General features: G+C 35.2%; 1 protein-coding gene across 1 annotated transcript; it reads right to left on the reverse strand.

The window, feature by feature from the left end:
• Positions 1–1,143: 1,143 nt before the first annotated feature.
• Rab1 (RAS oncogene family member Rab1) lies at positions 1,144–19,753 on the reverse strand. The gene is made up of 7 exons (XM_068389550.1): positions 19,587–19,753; positions 10,532–10,604; positions 6,740–6,787; positions 5,968–6,111; positions 4,858–4,989; positions 3,338–3,550; positions 1,144–2,456 (listed from the first exon to the last, which is right to left on the reverse strand). The coding sequence occupies exons 1-6, from the start codon at positions 19,607–19,609 to the stop codon at positions 3,350–3,352; spliced, it is 621 nt and encodes a 206-aa protein (XP_068245651.1). The 5' UTR covers positions 19,610–19,753; the 3' UTR covers positions 1,144–2,456; positions 3,338–3,349.
• Positions 19,754–20,470: the final 717 nt, after the last annotated feature.

Raw genomic sequence — 20,470 nt, forward strand, 5'->3', positions numbered from 1 at the left:
ACTACCATTAATGATACTTTAAGATTTAATGGACACATCTTGGCCATCACTAAGTCATGGCCTTTGTGAGGTATAATCTGAGAATGCATTTTGAGAGCCCAGGTCAGAAATGAAGTGTCCAATGCGCAGAACTCTGGTGAAAGCAATGGCGTATCATGGTGCTTCTCAACCGTCGTGCTGATGACATCAGTCTAAGCACAGTCAATGGCCAGAGACAAAGAGGTAGTGAGGGGATCAACCTCTAACATAGGATTTCCTACCTCACTATGGAAAGCAGATGATACTACGTTTTCAGGATAAACCTGGAGAGATACATGGTCGCCGTCATTAGTCATTTGGCAGGCCTGACAAAGGCGGCTCAGTCAGGAGAATTTACAAGTCAGTGCGAGGTTTGGACTTCTCCTTTGACAGATCATTCACACTTGGATTTCTTCTCCCTTCCATGAAATTTCTCCCATTGGGAAGATCACTCCCTACTCCTTCGACCGATGGGTCACACTTGGATTTCTTCTCCCTCATGTGAAATTTCTCCCATTGGGAAGATCACTCCGTACAAACAGCATAATGGGGCTGTTGAGAAGCATCAACATCCTCGACATGTTGGACGCAGACTTCCTTACGACTCTTGAAAATCCCACACGGACATCCTGCCACACCAAAACAGTCCTCGTCACACACACTGGCTTCGTACCTATTCTGAAAGAGAAAATTAACACAAAGCAATATAAAAATAGCAAGCCAACAACGGACGACTGCAGAATGAGTGGGTTCCATGCTTTAAGCCAGAGCCTGTTTACCCGACACGCAGGAGAGTAGGGCATGCTATAATGGTTGCCAGATCCTTAAAGGATTCTTCTTCACCAGCTTCAGAGTACTGTATACCCATTATAAATGACGAGTTTGATTTTTTGTAGGAATAAAATGGCATTGGGTATTCACTGTAGACCTAGGATTGCATTTGTAGTAGTAGTATTCCTTGGTCAAACAAGAGCCAAGAAAAAGAAAATTTCTTTCACACCTTTCTTGGTTGGTAAATGGCAAGTATATATACAAGATGTAATTGTAGTACTTACCCCTCACCTTACGAATTTCCATATGCATCATGATAGGAAACTGATATAGAGTTCAAGTAAAAGACCAAACTTCTTTTTACATAGTTTACTTGTGAAACATTCATTCATTCATATACAAGTCAGATTCGATCAATAGAAAAAGAGATGGAATGGCCTCATCATTTCACTATATAAAGCCACTAAAGTGCACACAGCCCTCTTAAAATATTCTCTTCACTTTCAAACTATCAACAATAAAAGTCTCAAAACCTCTTAAAGAATTTTTATAGGAGAAATTCACTACAACTGTTAAAAAAAACAATGAAACTACTAGCTATCTAATATACAATGCCTATATCAAAAAGGTAAGTGTGCACATTAGCTGGGTTTGACAAAATAAAAGTTAGAACCAATTTCTTTAAGCCTGTAGGTTTAACATTGTTTTCCCATAACGCAAATGTGCTGCATATAATTAGCATGCTTGTGGGATAGCCTAGCTATGTAACAGAAGAGGAGCAAGTGATACTAATATGCAAAATAGACCAAATGTGTATCTAATGATGTTACAGCAGCAACTTGCTTCAAAAAAAATATATATCGAGATCCCAATTTCTATTAAGGTTTATATAATACTATATCATATTCCACTTGACAGAAAACTTACAAAAGTTATATACCCAAAGAAATTATACAATTAAAAAAAAATGAAAAAAAAAAGCACATGGGAAGTTGATTAATAGCATTCCACTAAAATATATGCAAAAAGAGCTACAACAATTATCTCAACATCACTTTCGTACCTCCCATAAATTAGAAATGATCACTTTCGTGCCTCCATAAATAAGATACAGTAATCAGTTCAGCACTTGGACCTAGTGTTCAGCCATTGATCCGCTTCCAAAGACAGGATGTAGTAACGGTGTTCGACATCATGTGCGAGCTCGGAACTTCTCCGCTTCAAAATGGGGAAAAACTGGATAGTGTCCGCATTGCTCGATGTAAAATTCCTTATATAAACAAAGTACTCCACTATTCAACAATTAATGTTGATGAGAGGTTATGAATCCCATGTTAAATAAAAAACAAAATATTTTACAGTTCCACAGAACTTTCAATTAGGAAAGGTATGTCTTTTCCAATGTTAGCCATCATATACCAAATATGTGGGGCAGCAGGGGAGAAGAGAAAAAAAAAAAAATTAAAAACATTCTAGTTTTTATCACCTGCCAAAAAAGCACAGGGCCTTTCATTTTTATAAATCCAAAATCACACTACAGCCTTTTATATCAGTCGTGTTGTTGACCAATTCAATCTGCACCATACCCTTCACAATTTCAAGTTAATTTAAGTGAAGATACAGTATTTACTATTTGCCTCGAAGACCTCTTCAACTTGGATGTTAGCCTGAAAATAAGAAAATAATTTACTCTTAAAGGTTCTCCATCTCTCGACTAAACATCAAGAACAGGGACAACTCTTTCAGCATTCCCAAACCAAAAGAATCATCAGGCTCTTGATATAACCAGAATTAAAATAAGCTAAGCTTTTTAAATTGCTATGCAATTATGCTATACAGCAATGTGTAGACGTCTAAATGTGCAGAGCCATGCAGATAAAGCTAAAGTATATATTTCAATGAATTAAGCACAAGTCTCACTTAAAACAAATTTTCTCTGTACAACATACCCAAAGTTTATCACTAGATAAACTGCTCTTACTTTTTCCATGTACTATATTACAAATCAAAACAAACTCATGTACATAGTATAATTGATCAGGGCAATAACTACAGGTAGAAGTAGCTAGATCTACGGTCGCAATTTCCAAAAGAAGTAACAAAGACCGATTTTCCAGATGGCATCTTTATTATACCTAAATTCTTTTAAATTTAAGATTCTAACTTTAGATGAATTTAAAGAAAATCTGATGGAAGATTTAAAATATACCTTCTGATTTTCTGATAACCAAGCATAAATATTTCATTACTCGAAACCGACAAAATTCTAAATTTCAACATCAATGAGGAAATCCATTTCTGTTTACAATAAAAAAAAAAAAACCATTACTTGCATATATACTAGGATACCAACTAATATGACTTTGGGGGCTGTGCGCTAACATATAACAAGGTCATTTTGTATACTGTATATGCAACATGACTACTTAAAAGATCTCGTGAATAAATCACCTTAGTATTCCACACACTTGAATTGTGAAATCAGCATAAACGAAACTTGTTTAATAAAGTTTTTCCAACTCAATCTTCAAGAAAACCAATTCCATACCTATGAACGTGTTCAACAGCAGCCTCCTCCTGATTGAGCTTCAACAGGAGCAGTAGGACTAATCTTGACTCCCTGTGCGGCTCCCGCAGCACCTGACGGTGGTCCCATTCGATTCTTTATCTCAGCAGCCATCGTCATGAAGGCCTGCTCAACATTGGTGGCATTCTTTGCAGAGGTTTCAAGGAATGGAATCCCCAAGGAATCAGCATATTCCTGGAAACAGATACAATATGTAATAACCCCTACGATCAGAATCTTTGATTAAAGACACATTCTTTTAACTGGTAAGGAGGAATTGCCACAGCTAAGGATTTAAACAAAAAATTAACAAATTTGTGGTCAAGAATTCCAAATAAACTCATTAGCAAGTGAAAAGTTTAAAGCAATATTTTAATTCATCGGCAAGTGAAAATTTTACAAGAAATATTTTAATTCCTGAACGGAGAAGTTTACAAGATATATGTTTAATTCCTGAATTATCCATATGAGCAAGTCTTATATCATCATTGTATGTACACTAAAAAAAATCATTCCAAATACTTAGGACCACTAAAACTCTCAGAGAGTAAGGACGATCTTGGTCGTCTTCAGCAAAATAATGAGCAAACTAAATACACTAGCATTGTCACAATAGGCTCTCTTTTGGTACCTTGTAATATCATAAGCACAAAAAAAGTATAATTGTTGCCTATCAATAATAGTAATTTTTCTTAATTTACTTAACAGTTCAATATGCATTTAGTAAAGATCTAACCAATGATAAATTCAGTGGCAAACTATTGTTTAACAAGGATACAGGAGCAATTTCTTCTTCAGAATACTGTATGGTAAATATCATACCTACAATTAGTTAATTCAGTTCCTTTTTCTTTTGGTGGTGGTCTAAATTACTTTGTTCTTTGTTGAGAAAAGGTGGTAATCCTTTAATGATCACAACAGGATGATCATGGGAGACTACATGCAAATAGATTATAGAAATCATGGCTTTGTGACAGCATCTTGACTACCCTTTGAAAAACCTACTTGATTAGTTCTCTAACATCTTCAAAAGAAAAATTATGCAACCGTAAATCTGAAATAACGATGGTTCGTAACTTAGCAGAACTCTCGAAACATTGCAATACAATATTTCCTACAGTATTCCTATATAAGCTATACAAGCTGTTCTACTAATAATCACTGTTTATAAATCAATAAGGAAAATTTTTATTAAAAAGCATCATCAATACATGATATTTTATACACTGCACTAGGCTCTCCGTTTATGCTTTCAACATCTAGGTTCCATTCTGAATCTGGCATGTCTGTTTTAAATTAGTTATCCATGTTTTATATGAAATGCCATCTTTTAACTTTTATATACAAAAATGTAAAATACTGTTTTACTGTATTATCAGTAGTGATAGTTTGCTATTGTCAGAAGTTTTAATCATTAATTACGGTACAGTATTAGTCCCCCAAGATGAAAAAAAATAAAACATTTAGCTAATAATGAGCAAATTATCACGACAAAAACTCACCTTGGCTGTTTGATAGTCAACTACTTTCTTGTGAGTAAGGTCACACTTATTTCCTACTAATAACTTGTTAACATTTTCACAGGCATATCTGTCTATTTCTTGTAGCCACTGCTTTACATTATTAAAGGATTCCTGAAATCAAACAATAACATTAGTCTTACCTTTTACAGGCATCAACAATTTAGGTCAAGAGAAGGCTTGATTTTATATGGACATGTAATATTTTCTTATTAGAAATTATTCTCTTATTGTACAGTACTTAATTTCTTTATTTTATTCAGATCATCAAAGGCCTCTACTTCTGGAAACTAGATTTTTTCCATGGAAGCTGAAGTATTGTCGAAATATTCAGGTATAGTATGATACTGTATTGCACACACAAATAAATATCACAAATTGAAATGTAATTTATATTTTTCCTAACTATACAAACGTAAGTCCCTCATATCACATGTGCCCATTTGATCAGGTTTAATAACTACAGAAATTTTTCGCCACTGTTAGGTTCACATTTTTTTTTTTAATCATTAATGATAAATTCACTAACTTGTCACGTTTAAAAGGTCTTCAAATGGTTTCAAAACTTAAAATAGAAGCATAATATACAGAAAACATGAGAAAAAAAAAATGCAACATCCATCCTCCCAGAAATCATGTACCTTTAGACAGCTTTAAAAGGGTGCACTGCCACGCATGACTCGTAGATGAAATTGTTTATACAAGTACTGATTTTCAGGACTTTGAAAAGTCTAATTCAAATCAGTTTTAGGATTAAACTACAATGAATTAACATCTATTATCAGCTAATTTTAGAATTATTGAGTATCCATTAAGTAAAATTTTTATTAAAATAATTGACAACTAAAGACGAATCAATTACAAAAGAAAACAATAGTAAACATGGCGTCTCAGTTTGCAGTTCTTTAAATGCCTCAGATACTGACAAAATTGTTCCAGGAATAGGGCACTACTGTACTAAAATTCCTAAGTCTTGTCTACTGTATTGCATTTCTGTGTAAACTACGATACTGAAGTAGACTTTACATTAGGCCTCTATACATATGCTAGAACTTTTATACGCAACTGAAACTCGGGGAAAAAGTGACTGACCTGATCTGTAGTGTCATATACAACTATGATGCCATGAGCTCCACGATAGTACGATGATGTAATTGTTCGGAATCGTTCTTGACCAGCCGTGTCCCAGATTTGAAGTTTGATCGTCTTACCGTCTAACTCAATTGTTCGAATTTTCTGGAAAGAACAAGTGAATGTGAATGCCTTTTGAATGTAAAAAATTAAAAATCCAAATAATGACAATTATAAATGGATAGCCTAAAAAATATAATCACTGAAGATTAAAGCAATATTGCACACAAATTTTAAAAATTTCAATAGTAGTGTTTTAATATGGTTGTAATGAGGTGTCAAATACTTAATCAGTTGGGAGAGACAAGAATGTCAAACTGAGAATAGCATAGGTAACCTACAGTTATGATTACAATGGTATAACCAGACCATGCTAAAAATCTTACCACTCATAAGGATGGCTTTACAGTTCTAAAAATAATACTACAATAGCATATTGTAGAATAGGAAAACCACGATTACATGAAAAGATAATTAGATATTTAAAACTTGAATACTCCGTCCTTTTCCCAAATGGAAGGCTATACTTTAGTTTAAAAACTAATCAATATACACAATTTTTGTGCAAGACAAAAAAAAACATACTCTAACATTAATTGTAGTTTTTATAAATTATGAAATACTGTACTAGTAGTAGTACAACAATTAACATAGAAAATGGTGTAAAACTGAAAAAAATGTGTACGATGTAAACTTTATCCTTAGTTAACATGGCAGGTTTATATATACTTACAAAATCTACGCCTATCGTGCTGATGTAAGATTCTGTGTAGGTATCATCCTGTCAAAGGAAAAGAAAAAAAGGTTTTTACTTATCGAGTAAAAATAGTTATTACAACACTCTTGTAGTAGAATCTAACCTAAAGGCAAGTGGCATAAAAGGTGCAATGTATACATACCTTTAACGTTCAATAGAATCAATAATGGACTCTCGAGTATGCTTTTACTCAAACTGGCCAACCTTGCATTTATGGCTACATAACCCATACTGGTCTCTGTACTACACAAAAATAGTAATCTCTGACACTAAATACTCTAAAAAGAAATTTTGGCACCACAAAAAAACCTGAACTATTAAAAAACAGCTCTACTTATGCCAATTATCCAGGAGTTAAATGGAAATATATTGGCTACTTGGCTCCTTAAACTGCCTTACTATCCTGACTTGTTTTTGTTTTTTTTTTTACTATTTTGAGAAAAAGGAATAATACTACGAGTAATTAATGTATTCCAAAACTTACCTTCCAATCATAAGCTATAAGGAGTTAGTAGTACCAGGTTCACCAACTCAAAACTAATATACGTATATCTATGTTATCCACCACTTTTCCATATAGCTAGGACACTGTGCCTCTCCTACGCCAATTGACAAGACTGATAAGAAACGAAGACACGGACACAACGGCTGCCAACAATCAGGAAATCACTTGTGAACAAGTGGATCAAGAGCTTCCAACAAACAATTGCTCATCTGTTCATTCTTTTCCTTGAACAGTAGTCATCGAGTTTAAAGTAAATTATACCTATTTTTCCTAATATAACATGGTAGTGACTGAAGAGCATAAAAGAACTTGTATTTGGTGTGAGCAAACAACTTTAGCCCTTAATTTGTTTCATAAACTTAGTTTGAAAAACCATTTTACCCGTAACAAAAAATAATGCAATTCTTAGCCAGTAAATCCTCAAAAATGGTCAACTAAACAAATGATGCAGTTTAGAAAACAAACAAGTTGGACTTGTAATAAAAAATTAACCATTTTTTTAAGTAATTCTTAATACTGTAAGTTTTTTTTCTTAAATTACTGTAGAACCTAGCAATGAGTATCAGGCCTTCAAAGCAATGTTTTAAAAATTAATCAATAAACCATTCCAATAAATTACACCAAGGTCACAAAAATTTTACACTACATGGGTGGTTTTAGTTTGTTGGGACTACAATACTTTATACATCATATTGCGTAAACTTTTTCTTAAATACCTAACATTTTCAGGGGTACTGCTTCAAATCTACTCTAACTTTCAGAGTTAATATTAAATATTATTGAGGCTATTTAACCAATACAGTATGTAGAACCACCAGATTTTGAGAAAACTTTATACATACCTTCAAACACATACTTTAAACATAGCTAATATCAAATTGGAATAAAGGATTATTTGTGCTACCAATTATCAAAATAAAAACCTAGATTGTTCAAACCTTTTTCCAACGGTACAGCGACCTGAAAAGACAAAAAGTCAACAGACCAAGACAAGGTACAGGTTATGTCACCAAATCTCTTTCAATACTGTACACAAAATATCTTATAATTATAAAATTCAAGTAACTAAAACAACTTATCCTGGGTATACCGATAGAGTACAGTATATTGGTTGGAAACTAATATTGAAATTCTTATCATCATCATCTAAACTTGTAATTATCAAGATGGCTGCCTTTAGCCATTGTTCCCTAGCAGGGATAGTGGTGAAATACCTCTTGCTTCTTAAAACAGCAACATTTCAAAATACCCAATGCAAAATTGTCGATTGCTCTTTGTACTCTTTATGGGTAGTGCAATTGTATACCAAATGTGCCAAGTACTCCTGTTATAAGAAAATCCACAACTGATTGAGAAGCACCATGTTACTTCATTCATCCTGAGAGCTTCCTTCACCAGCGAGATGATACTAACAATATATGACTACTAAAATAACTACAAGGTAATGGTACTGTACTGTAGTATGAACCCTACTTACCCAGTTTAGATAGTTTCTTCTATCAGCGTCTATATTATGAAATTTCCCTTTAACAATAAGTACCTATATGTTATAAAAATTTTTTTTTTTGAACAATGAGCTAGGTATTGCACAATTAAATTATTTTAAAGCCAAAAAACACTTGTTACAGACTAAACTATCTGCTTCAACATTTTCTCTTTTACTAGGCACAATATACAACCTCCAGACCTTCACCCCAACGTGATTCACCATAAACTTTTTGATTCCGTAGGATGTAATAAAATAGATGTATTTAAAAAAGTAGTTCTGATATGAAGTTATAGGGAATGAACGGTAAAATTAACAATTTTATTAGCAATAAAATAAATCTACGTTTCAGATTACAAAACAGCAAAGACTGGAGATAAGAACTGATGGCCTTATGACATAACACTTAAGAAATAAAACTTCACAATAGTTAGCACGAATACCTAAAAGGATCAAAACAACACCCTTAGAATTTTAAAAGAATAACCCACTTAGAAATAGACACTGATGAGAAAAACTATTTAATGAAAATACAATAAATAATTAAAACAGCATCAGGAATATTAAGTAAAGAAAGGGAATAATGGGAATATATTAATACAACAAAGATCAAATGCCCAAGAACTCTAAACAATTTAATGATAAAAATAAAAAATTCAAACATTTATTGCCCCAGAGATTGAACAACTTGGAAAAGATCCTGTATAAACCAGGACAAAGGTAACCCCTTTATGCATATAGCTCTCGTCTAGATCAGATCAGCAAACCATCGTTCTAATAACTATTATGTATTTTTTTTTTTTTTTGATTATCAAAAGGTAAAAGAGTACATGTCTTCAGGAGAAAGAGGAGAGAAGGGATACTAGCCTATAGTCCATTTCTTTTATCAAGGCAGATTTGCACCGACTCGCCGCGGTGCCCTTTTAGCTCGGAAAATTTTCCTGATCGCTGATTGGTTAGAATTATCTCGTCCAACCAATCAGCGATCAGGAAACTTTTCTGAGCTAAAAGAGCACTGCTGTGAGTCGGTGCAGATCTGCATCGCTAAAAGAAATTGACTATAGTTCAGTGATAAAGGACATGATGGAAACATGGGCCGAGTTATAAAACTTTGTAGAAAAAATATCCAGAGAAGGCAATAGCGAGAAGAGCAGGCTAATTTTCATAATGGTAATGCATGGAATCGGTCATACTAAAGTAAAATGCTCCTCAAATGCCAAGGAAGAGAAAGAACCTCAGATAGAGTTTCCCAATGTTTCATGGAAGGGGATTTTTCAAGCAACACTAACACCACCACCTCTGCTACTTGCCACCTTCAACTCAAAGTCATCAAATTGATTTACAACAGGCAAAGAGACGTTTCTGTTCATTTACTGTATTTCATGTCCATTTAATTATTCTATCAATCATAACTTTTTATTGTTTTTAGTAAATTTTTACGTACTAAACTGTAATATAGAAAACTTTATTTAAAAATGGCCCACACTAGAAGCAACCTTTAATGGGGAATCAATAAATGCAATTTTCATTCCTTCTTATAGGGAATTTGAACCTATGTTCAAACAGTTTTGAAAAAAAATTAAGTTCAACCTAAGATACCACAATACTTTAATTAATAACCTACAGACATATGGTAAAACTATGAGTGAAAGATTGTGATCTAAAAAAAGCCTGAAATAACCTTTAAAAGAAATAGTACAATATAATTCATAAGAATAGTGTTAAAGAGCATTTGTAAATAACCGACAATACAGAAGTACTGTGTATATATACTTACAGCGAATCTTAACAGTAGACAAGACTTTCCAACACCACTGTCACCGATTAAGAGGAGCTTGAACAAATAATCACTGAAAGGAGAGAAAATTTATTAATTACAATGTCATGATATTCAATTATAACCACTTTAATAAATACATACAGTATTGCAATATAATACTCCATTTTTAAGAATAATAACTGTATGGGACAAGACACTTAATAAGAGCACTAGCTGAAAGCAACCAAATTAAACAAAACCTACAGAAATGATAGTAACTCAAATATAATGTACACACTATATGCTATGTTATCCATGATAATTATAGTAAATTCTCCTTACCCACTGATTCAACTACTGCTATTGAACTTTTGATAGTTATAAAAAATATAAACCCGTAAATCACTTTATTAAAAATAATGAGGCTCATTTATAAGTCATAGAAAAATATAAGCCGGTAAATCACTTGTTCTTAAAAATAAGGAGGCTCAAATATAGTGGGTAGGAAGTCCCTCTAAGACCGAACTGGTTTATATACTGAGGAAAAACAAATTAATGTTTTTACTAAAAGAACCTGCAATGGAGACTGATACAGGCCCTAGCTGGTAATCATCAGTAAGGAGAGCATCTCTTGCACTGATGAAAGCCAAGACAGAAGTACCCCGTACTCATTCCTCTGATGGAGGCAAATAGAAGCATTGACCCCATACCCGAGGATCTTTTAGTACCATCTAGTGGCTGTCAGCTGCGCACAGACATGACCAAAAGTGGTGTCGTCTTCTCCATATGGGATACTGTAGTACCACCTCCCCCCTCAAGGAAGGAGCAGTAACTGTAGTCCATCATTTAGGTAGGAAAGGTTAAGTTGAGCACCCTAGCTCTTTCAACACATGACCAACAGAAGGTGTACACAGACCTGCTGGGCCTATAAATCTACTGTATCTCATCAGGTTACTGGGTAGCTAGGAGAAGCCAGGTCACAGCCCTACGAGTTGTGACGGGCAGCCACGATACTGGCTACAGTCCCCTTCTGCCATGGGCAAAGGAATTGCCCAAGTGTCATCCATACACTCCTCACCCTCAAAAGGAGAAGTGATGTTGCTGCAGTCACGACAGCCCGTGGAAAAGACCATGGGGTATGCATTGGCTGGGTGGTGTGAGGGGTATTGGTCCAGCCTGGGAGCCGTGAATGAAAAAACCATGTATTAGTCCCTGAGGGCCATGTATCAGCCCTGAGTGGGCATGCATCATCCTGCAATGGTACCTGGTGCTATCCACCTCCACGTAAAAATAAAGTCTATTCTTCTGACCATAACTGTCCCTCCTGAACATCCTCAACTAGTATAACTACTTCTAATTCTTTTTATCAAAAGCAGCATCAGAATAAAAAAAAAGGATGAGGGAAAAAAAAAAAGGGGGGGGGCATGGCAGAGGAAGGCGAGGTCTAAGCAACCATCAATAGGTTCACTCTTTTAAACATGGGATACAGCAATAGATTACACTGCTTAAAAAAGTGACCCGTGTCCACCATCTAGGTAGGAAAAGTGCAGGAGTGCACAAGCTCTTCCAACACAAGACTGACCTGAGGTGGACACGGGCCTGCATATCTGTCTCACCCAAGTATTGTCCACCACCACCTGAAGGAAAGGCAGTGCAGTCAAGAGCTATATCTTGTGACTAGAACTGGCATATCTGGAATTCTAGTTTTTTTATTCATCTCAGAATCAGCATAGGAGAAGGACGAGGAAGACGGATTAGAAGATCAAAGGGAGTGAATCGCTTCTTCCGCTTACCAACATTATCCTTTCACAGAGAAGTCGCTAGAAACTATGGGTGACGAAGCTTCCCCAAGGGGAGAAACTGCACTAGTCATTCTGACAAGAACCACAAAAGAGTAAGTGGCAGAATACTCACTGGCACTCGCAATAGAGACACAAGGGCTGGGGTTACAAACAGAGAGGGAGGGAGCTACGGATACAGTTCACAGGCAAGTCAATAAGATATCGAGGGCCTAATTGCAAAATTTAAGAAATACTTGGCCTTTCTTATGTCACTAGTTGTCAATTATACTCCTATGTACTATAGAGGGTTTCTTATCAACTGTTTATTCACAAACATACGCCTTCTTGCTTCATTCAATTATTAACAAACAGCTGCATCACCTACCATTAAAACTAAAAGATAAGAAAAAGATTACACAGCCTTGGATAGGATGCAACAAGATGCCCGTACTCTTGGCTAAAAACAAGATGAGGAGTCTTTGTGGGACTAGGGCACATTCCCTATCTTTCATTAACTGCCCCATCAACTATTTCAACAGATGTTCGAGCTCCGCTGAAGACTATCTCAATTTCAAAGTAGGAAAGGTTTGCATACACGTCGGAATAAAATCTTTATTGTGCTATGTTAATAAGAAAAATTTTACCTTTAACTAAATGAAACTGCGACTAAACCACCCTTTCTATTAATCTACCTAGTACAGTACTTAAATGTTCCCTATCATGGCTAGATAGCTAACTGCCTTCATTCTACTTCCACGCATCTTCATTATCAGCTATACAGAAACAAAAAAAAAAAGTGTTTCCCATTTTCTGGCAACATAACAACAACACTTGAGTCCCTGTTATTTTCTACTAGGGGGGGAGAGAGAGAGAGAGAGAGAGAGAGAGAGAGAGAGAGAGAGAGAGAGAGAGAGAGAGAGAGAGAGAGAGAGAGAGAGAGAGAGCTTATTCTAGTAGGTATTTGTTTTTTTTTAATTTTACTAAGTTATAATTACTTTTACATGTTCAATATGCATAAGGGAACATATGTCACTTTAGAGTGTGATTTTGTCTAGTTTCTTGGAAGCAATGAACGACGTAAGGTGGGATATTACTGTACTGTACTACAGTTTTATCAGTAATATTAATAACGCTCCATATAGTTCACTTCCCTATCGTATTTTCCCAATTGGAGTTTACTTTATTTTATAGAAAGAACTTTCACACTACAGTAGAGTTTATCTAAACTTTGGAACTCTGTAACCACTGGAGGATCGGTCTTGGAATGTATTGGCTGTGGTTAAGGAGGTACTATTGTACTGTACATTTATATACAGTATACACATGCACACATCACATAAATGGGTAATTTCTAGCCTAAATGGAATTTGCTATAAGAAATGGAAGTGTTGGCTATTTTGGCATTTTCTCTATGATTTATGAGGCTGAGGCATAACTTGCACAGCACTCCATTAAAATGTGAACACCACGTTATTCTCTAAGTACATTGTTTACTTTTGGGCAATTGATTGTGGGTTACTGCGCATGCAATTGCTTTTACTAGCTTTTCTGATTTTTGTGGGACAAATAATTTCCTGGATTTATTAACCCATTAAGAGCTTCCTGATACTTAAGCGTAAATTCCCTGATGATGCTCTACAACAGCCCTAGTCTTCACAAGCTCCCTTCAGTTCCAGCACGACTTACGTAACAAGTAGTCGTATCCAAAAGGGAAGTTCATTACATTTCAAAATTTAGTGTAATTTCATCTATTTCGGAAACTGATTATGTTTAAAACACTTTGTTCAGAATAGTTAATGTTACTCATATGAAAGCTAAAAATATCACTGAAGCAATGGCCGACATAGTCGGCGTGCGCACTACATCCATACACCGCTTGCCAGAACAGAGGAGCAGTGAGATTATGTTTATTTACAAATGAAGTGAGCCACAACAGAGAAGAGACCATTTAAGGAATGTGATTAATTATAGGTAACCTCTATGGATGGCTTCTCTGAACAAGAACAGAGGAACAATGACATAACGTTTAATATCAAGTGAAGCAGTTCACAGCAGAGCAAAAACCATTAGACGAAATATAATCTATAATACTGTGCTTTAATTTCATGTCACTTACATGAACCATATATTTTCCCAGCTGGTTACCTTGTGTTTATTAAAGATTTATGACCATTACTATTGCTGCAACGATTGTTATTAGTATTCAGAGTTTCCCCACTCAAACACCACAGTTGCCCACTGCTATACCTCCTAACCCTTTTATTTTACCCTCAATGGACGTACCGGTACGTCCATGGGGGTAAAGGGATGAGTTTTGTGAAACGTACCAGTACGTCCATTTCACAAAACTCATCCCTTTAACCCCATGGACGTACCGGTACGTCCTTGCAAAAAACTGCTATTTACATTTTTTGCATATTTTTGATAATTTTATGAAAAACTTCGGGCATTTTCCAAAAGAATGAGACCAAACTGATCTCTCGATGACAAAAACTAAAGCTGTTAGAGCAATTTAAAAAATATATATTGCAAAATGTGCTTGAAAAAAAAAAAAAAACACCTGGGGGTTAAGGGTTTTAAAGTTCCAAATATCTTGGGGGTAAAAGGGTTAATTGAATTTATATGGTGGTGGTGGATTTAGAAAAACTCAAAATAAAAGGTTTGTCCCCAATATTCATGGCCCAAAATAGGTTAAAAAAAAAAAATAATGAGTAGGAAAATATGGTTAATGTATTTTGATATAAATCAAAGAATATATTTACCTATATAAATATGTACACACTGCTTGATATACAAGCATACAATGTGTATACAGTATACACACACCACTTATACAGCTTCAAAACATCACCAAAAACAAAGTTATGGCATGAAAAACATATTCACGCAGTTTAAACAGATTATCTCCCATGTCCTTTAATTGGAACAGTGTGTGCCTTGTCCCCCCCCCCCCCCCCCCCTCCCAAAGGGGGAATTTTGAACCACCCTTCATTTCAAAGTGAATTACACATAGTTCACATACAAAAATTATCCAAATATATTTTAAGCAAGTCAGTCAGGAACAAACCACTAAATAGATTTGCTGTTTTATTTTAACATTTTGGAGAGGATGCCTTACAACTGTGGGATGAAAGTTCTTCCCCTTCCAAGAAATTCCTCTTTAAAGTAATTGTGAAAGCATTCTCTCTCCACATACTTCTGTGAGCACCTACACATCTCTCATTCTACGCTTACAACACATGCAAGTAGTTAAGATACATTAATTACTCCACTACTTTTATTAACGATAAATTCTTCACTTGTCTCCCTGTTCTTTGAGGTTTTCTTTGCAAAACAGTTGGTTAGTCAATAAAATTTTTTTCAAAAAACATCAATTTTATAGTTGACAAAAATTCCTTAACCCTTTTAACCCCAGGCTATTTGGAAATTTCCAACCCTTAACCTCCAGGGGGTTATTTTTTTCCCAGCACATTTTGCAGTATATTTTTCTTAAATTACTAACAGGCTTAATTTTTGTCATAGAGAGGTCAGGTTGGTCTCATTCTCTTGGAAAATGCCTGAATTTCCTCAAAAAAATTATCAAAAATATGAAAAAAAAAATTTTATAGCATTTTTTGCAAGGACGTACTGGTACGTCCATGGGGGTAAAGGGATGGCTTTTGTGAAACGTACCAGTACGTCCATGGGGGTAAAGGGATGGCTTTTGTGAAACGTACCAGTACGTCCTTTGGGGGTAAAAGGGTTAACGATAAATTCATTGCTTGTCTCCCTATACTTTGAGGTTTTCTTTGCAAACAGTTGGTTAGTCAACAAAATTTTTTTCAAAAAACATCAATTGGATAGTTGACAAAATTGTGTTAAGTAATACAGATTGCAACCATAAAAGTAATAAGGGGATATACTGAATATTTTCAATACAAAAATACGTCAAAAAAAAAAAATTAAATGTTGAAGGAAGGCAGTAGCAGGTTGGATAGGGCCCCAGCCGGACGTTGAGATACTACCGCTAGAGGGTAGAAGAGAGACTTTAGCTATGGTATGCAGCTCTTCTAGGAGAAGGATACTCCAAAATCAAACCATTGTTCTCTTGGATAGCGCTATAGCCTCTGTACCATGGTCTTCCACTGTCTTGGGTTAGAGTTCTCTTGCTTGAGGGTACACTCGGGCACACTGTTCTATCTACTGTAGATTTTCTTCACCTTGTTTTATTGAAGGTTTTATTGTTTATATAGGAAATATTTATTTTAATGTTATTCCTAAAATATTTTATTTTAATGTTACAGTATTCCTAAAATATTTTATTTTAATGTTATTCCTAAAATATTTTATTTTTCTTGTTTCCTTTCCTCACTGGGCTATTTTCCTAGTTGGGGCCACTGGGCATAGCATCCTGCTTTTCCAACTAGGGTTGTAGCTTAGCATTTAATAATAATAAAACCTAACAAACAGTTATGCTGCACCGAGACTTTTCAACGACCTTCCACTCGATGTCAAGAATAGCAAAAATGTGGCAGCTTTCAAGAAAAACCTGAAGACTTATCTTTTTAGAAAGTGTTATAATAGTGACCTGAAAACTATTAAGACTGAATACAAATGCTAGCAAAATAACTGATAAGATACAGAGCAAAATATTAACTGGAAAGAAATGATTTTTTCACACACCAAGGCCCGCCTGAACAGACTTTTAGTGTCTGACGGAGGGCGAGAAATAAACCCGTAAAAAAATAAAAAAATAAATAAACCAACAATATGAAGAATACTGGGTTAACATACGATACATTAACTTCTGGCGAAACTGGATTTTACTATAAGAAAGTTTGACATATTTCTCTTTATAGCTAATGGGGCTGAGGTAACTTATGCATTGATTTATCAAATTGTAAACACTATTTCATTGTCCAAGTCCATTGTTTACTTTTGGGAAAAGGGATGAGCTCTGCGCACGAGTTGCTTGCAATCGCTTTTGTTTATTGTTGGATATAATCATTACCCAACCTTTATACTAACTAAGAGCTTCCAATTATCTCAGCAAAAGTTACCGGATATTATTCCCACCCTCCCATTCAATTCCGTCATGACTACCATCACATTAAGACGTCTCTATGAGAGGAGTACAATCTACTTCAAAATTTAGTGTAATTTGGTAAGGTATATGATTATGTTGAAAACGCTCTCACTAAATAATGACTAGCGGGGATGGTATGCACAGCACATTTATGTACTGCCTTTCAGAAAGTAGGCGCAGTGAGGCGATGTTTATTTTGCGAGTGTAGCAAGGCACGGCGGAGCAAAAACCATTAGAGGGACAGAATGTGAACCATAGATATTTATAATACTTTAATTTCCAGCCACTAAAATGAACCATATATTTTTTTCAACTAGTTACCTTGTGTTTATTATGCATTTCTGACCATTATTACTGCTGTAAAGCATCTTTTTTTAAAAGTTATCCCATACCCAAAACCCCAGTTTCACATCGATCACCCTTAAATGTTTCCATATGAGGTGAGTAGGAAAACTCACGAACAGGTGGTTTGCTCCCATATTCACAGTCAGAAACGGGCAAAACACAAGATAGTAAGTGAGAAGGAAAATTACACGGTTTATGTATTTGGATAGTAAAAAGTATATATTCACTGAATACTGTATAGTCAATTAAGAGAATATCTTTTATGATAGCCTTAAAGAAAATATTGTTAAGGGGGACAGTCTGGTTTCCGATTTTACTAGTAAGGGTGTATAGCTGAAGATTTAAACAACACCTACACAGAATATTGGAAGTTTACTAGCCTACTAAAACAGAGCAGCATAAAATAAGCTCTCTCATAAACAAAGGCAGTACCAGCTGAACTCGGCTGAGTCCCTGGTTAGGCTGGAGGAACGTAGAGAGTAGAGGTCCCCTTTTTGTTATGTTTCTTTGTTGATGTCGGCTAACCCCCAAAATTGGGGGAAGTGCCTTTAGTATATGTATGTATGTATAAACAAAGGCCAACGCAATCTACAGTTTCACCACAGAACTCGTAGACTGATATCTAAGATGTACTAATACTATATACTAATGTAATACATTATCTTCTCAATTTACAATGTACTAAAACATAACCCTACTTAATCTAATTAATGTAATCTTGGCCTTATACTATCTTACTTAATTTTTGAGAAAAAACTAAACGTGCATCGATCATGTTTACCTTCAGCAATTGCTTTAAATTTTAGGTGTACATTAACCTGGGAACTCAAACAAGACAAGACATTGGAATAAATAACTGTATTGCCTACATTGATGCCGAGAGTTAACCAAAACCACGTTCTAAATATTCCACCCTAATTGATAGTTACCAGGAGACTGAATACTCAGGTTAGGTTATTAATAGGAAATACAGCTGGAATTAAACTATTCAAAGCTTGACTAATTAATACAGAAACTCATACACCGAAGTAGGATTAAATTAGGGGAAACAGCTGATTTTGCCCTACCGTAGGCATCAATTCCCGAGGATATGAGGTATCGTAATGCTTCAAGCTAAATGATCACGCTATTATTGATATATACAACTGATCCAGTTGCGCAGGTATACTCAAATAGGTATCTTGCCGTCTATCCAACCTATGTCTCATATTAACGTATCTTCCTCGGTTTTCCACACAAATATATTTGGTCGAGGCCTAATATGCCAACTCCCAATTCTTAACAAAAAAAAATGCCTTCAGATAACCTAAATAGACCTTAAACGAGCTTTTAAAATGATTAAGTAAATATAAATAGTTAAAAGTAGAAAAAGTGTAAGTGACCATGTCCCAATCTGGTGCAACCCCCAAGAGACTAGCCTACCTTATCGTTGTTCTAGATAGCCTAACCATACAGACATCGGGCCTTATATTTCGACCTTTCGGGTTCATAAAGGGTGAATTTAGTAAGGAGATATCATTCTTGAATGAATAGGCAAATAAAATACTTCCAAATTATCATCTTTGTCCAAGAATTGCGCAGCAGCTGATTCCTAAATGACATCCCCCCTTGGCACAGCTGACTGTGACAGCAGCATCGCCTTTCACAATTTTCCCACATAAATAACAAACAAAACAGCAAACTATATTAATTGCAAGGCGAACAACACCAGGATAATTAATTAAGAATCCAAGAGAAGGAGATAAACAAGCAGTTAAGTGATTTCCTCCACATTTCCCAAACGTCAAAAAAGCGATCAGGTGATCGAAGAGGGGCAGACGAGAATCGACCTTGCCACCACAATAACAATCGCATTTTGGGTCGGTTTTAAGGATATACTCACTACTCCGGATTCATGGTGGACATCTTCACTGTGTTTCCTTCTTTATGTGAAAGTTGGGTAGTTCTCGACGCACGAATAACAACACAGAGACACGGTGAATTGGTATGAAGTCCCTCCCCTCACTTGCTACAAGATGGCCGTTGTCTGTGGCGTTTGCACTGCTTCGTGACGTCATGCCACATAGACACGGTATGAAACGCAAACCAGGACAAAATCTCTTTCTTTATCATTCCTTATTCTTCTTTATTCGTCTTTGTTCTTCTTTCAGCATGTTTCGAAAATATCTAGTTGGTTTTATTAATATTTTACGAGCAGATTACACATCCTCATGGCCTTATATCCATCTAAATAATGAAATCAAACTAGTGATAACTCATTTAGTACGTAAAAAAGAACCACGTCTTGTTCTTCTTTATTCGTCTTTGTTCTTCTTTCAGCGTGTTTTAAAAATATCTAGTTGGTTTTATTAATATTTTACGAACAGATTACACATCCTCATGGCCTTATATCCATCTAAATAACGAAATCAAACTAGTGATAACTCATTTAGTACGTAAAAAAGAACCACGTCTTGTTCTTCTTTATTCTGATTTCAACATGTTTAGTCAATATCTACTTGGTTTTATTAATATCTTACAAATAGATTAGACAATCCTGAATATCTTTTATCCATCTAAATAATGAAATATAACCAATGATAACTTATTTCGTACGTAAAAATAACCACGTCTCTGGATTTTCATATTCACTCTATCATCATGTTGTGTGAGCGATATTTTTATGATTCATAGGAAGTACAGCCGCATGACTCGGTACTGACTCAGGGTTGAACAAGACGAATTGACGGACTATGTAATTGTGTCAAATATTTACTAAGACAAAGA

Source organism: Palaemon carinicauda, chromosome 16, assembly GCF_036898095.1.
Source record: "Palaemon carinicauda isolate YSFRI2023 chromosome 16, ASM3689809v2, whole genome shotgun sequence".
Taxonomy (NCBI): Eukaryota; Metazoa; Arthropoda; class Malacostraca; order Decapoda; family Palaemonidae; genus Palaemon; species Palaemon carinicauda.

Excerpts from the sequence above, each read along its gene's own strand:
- Rab1 (XM_068389550.1), bottom strand. The coding sequence starts at position 19,609 with ATGTCCACCATGAATCCGGAGTA. Across the intron at positions 6,112-6,739 it reads GCACGATAGGCGTAGATTTT|AAAATTCGAACAATTGAGTT; the intron begins GTAAGTATATAT and ends TGTTCTTTCCAG. Across the intron at positions 4,990-5,967 it reads TATATGACACTACAGATCAG|GAATCCTTTAATAATGTAAA; the intron begins GTCAGTCACTTT and ends GTTTGATTTCAG.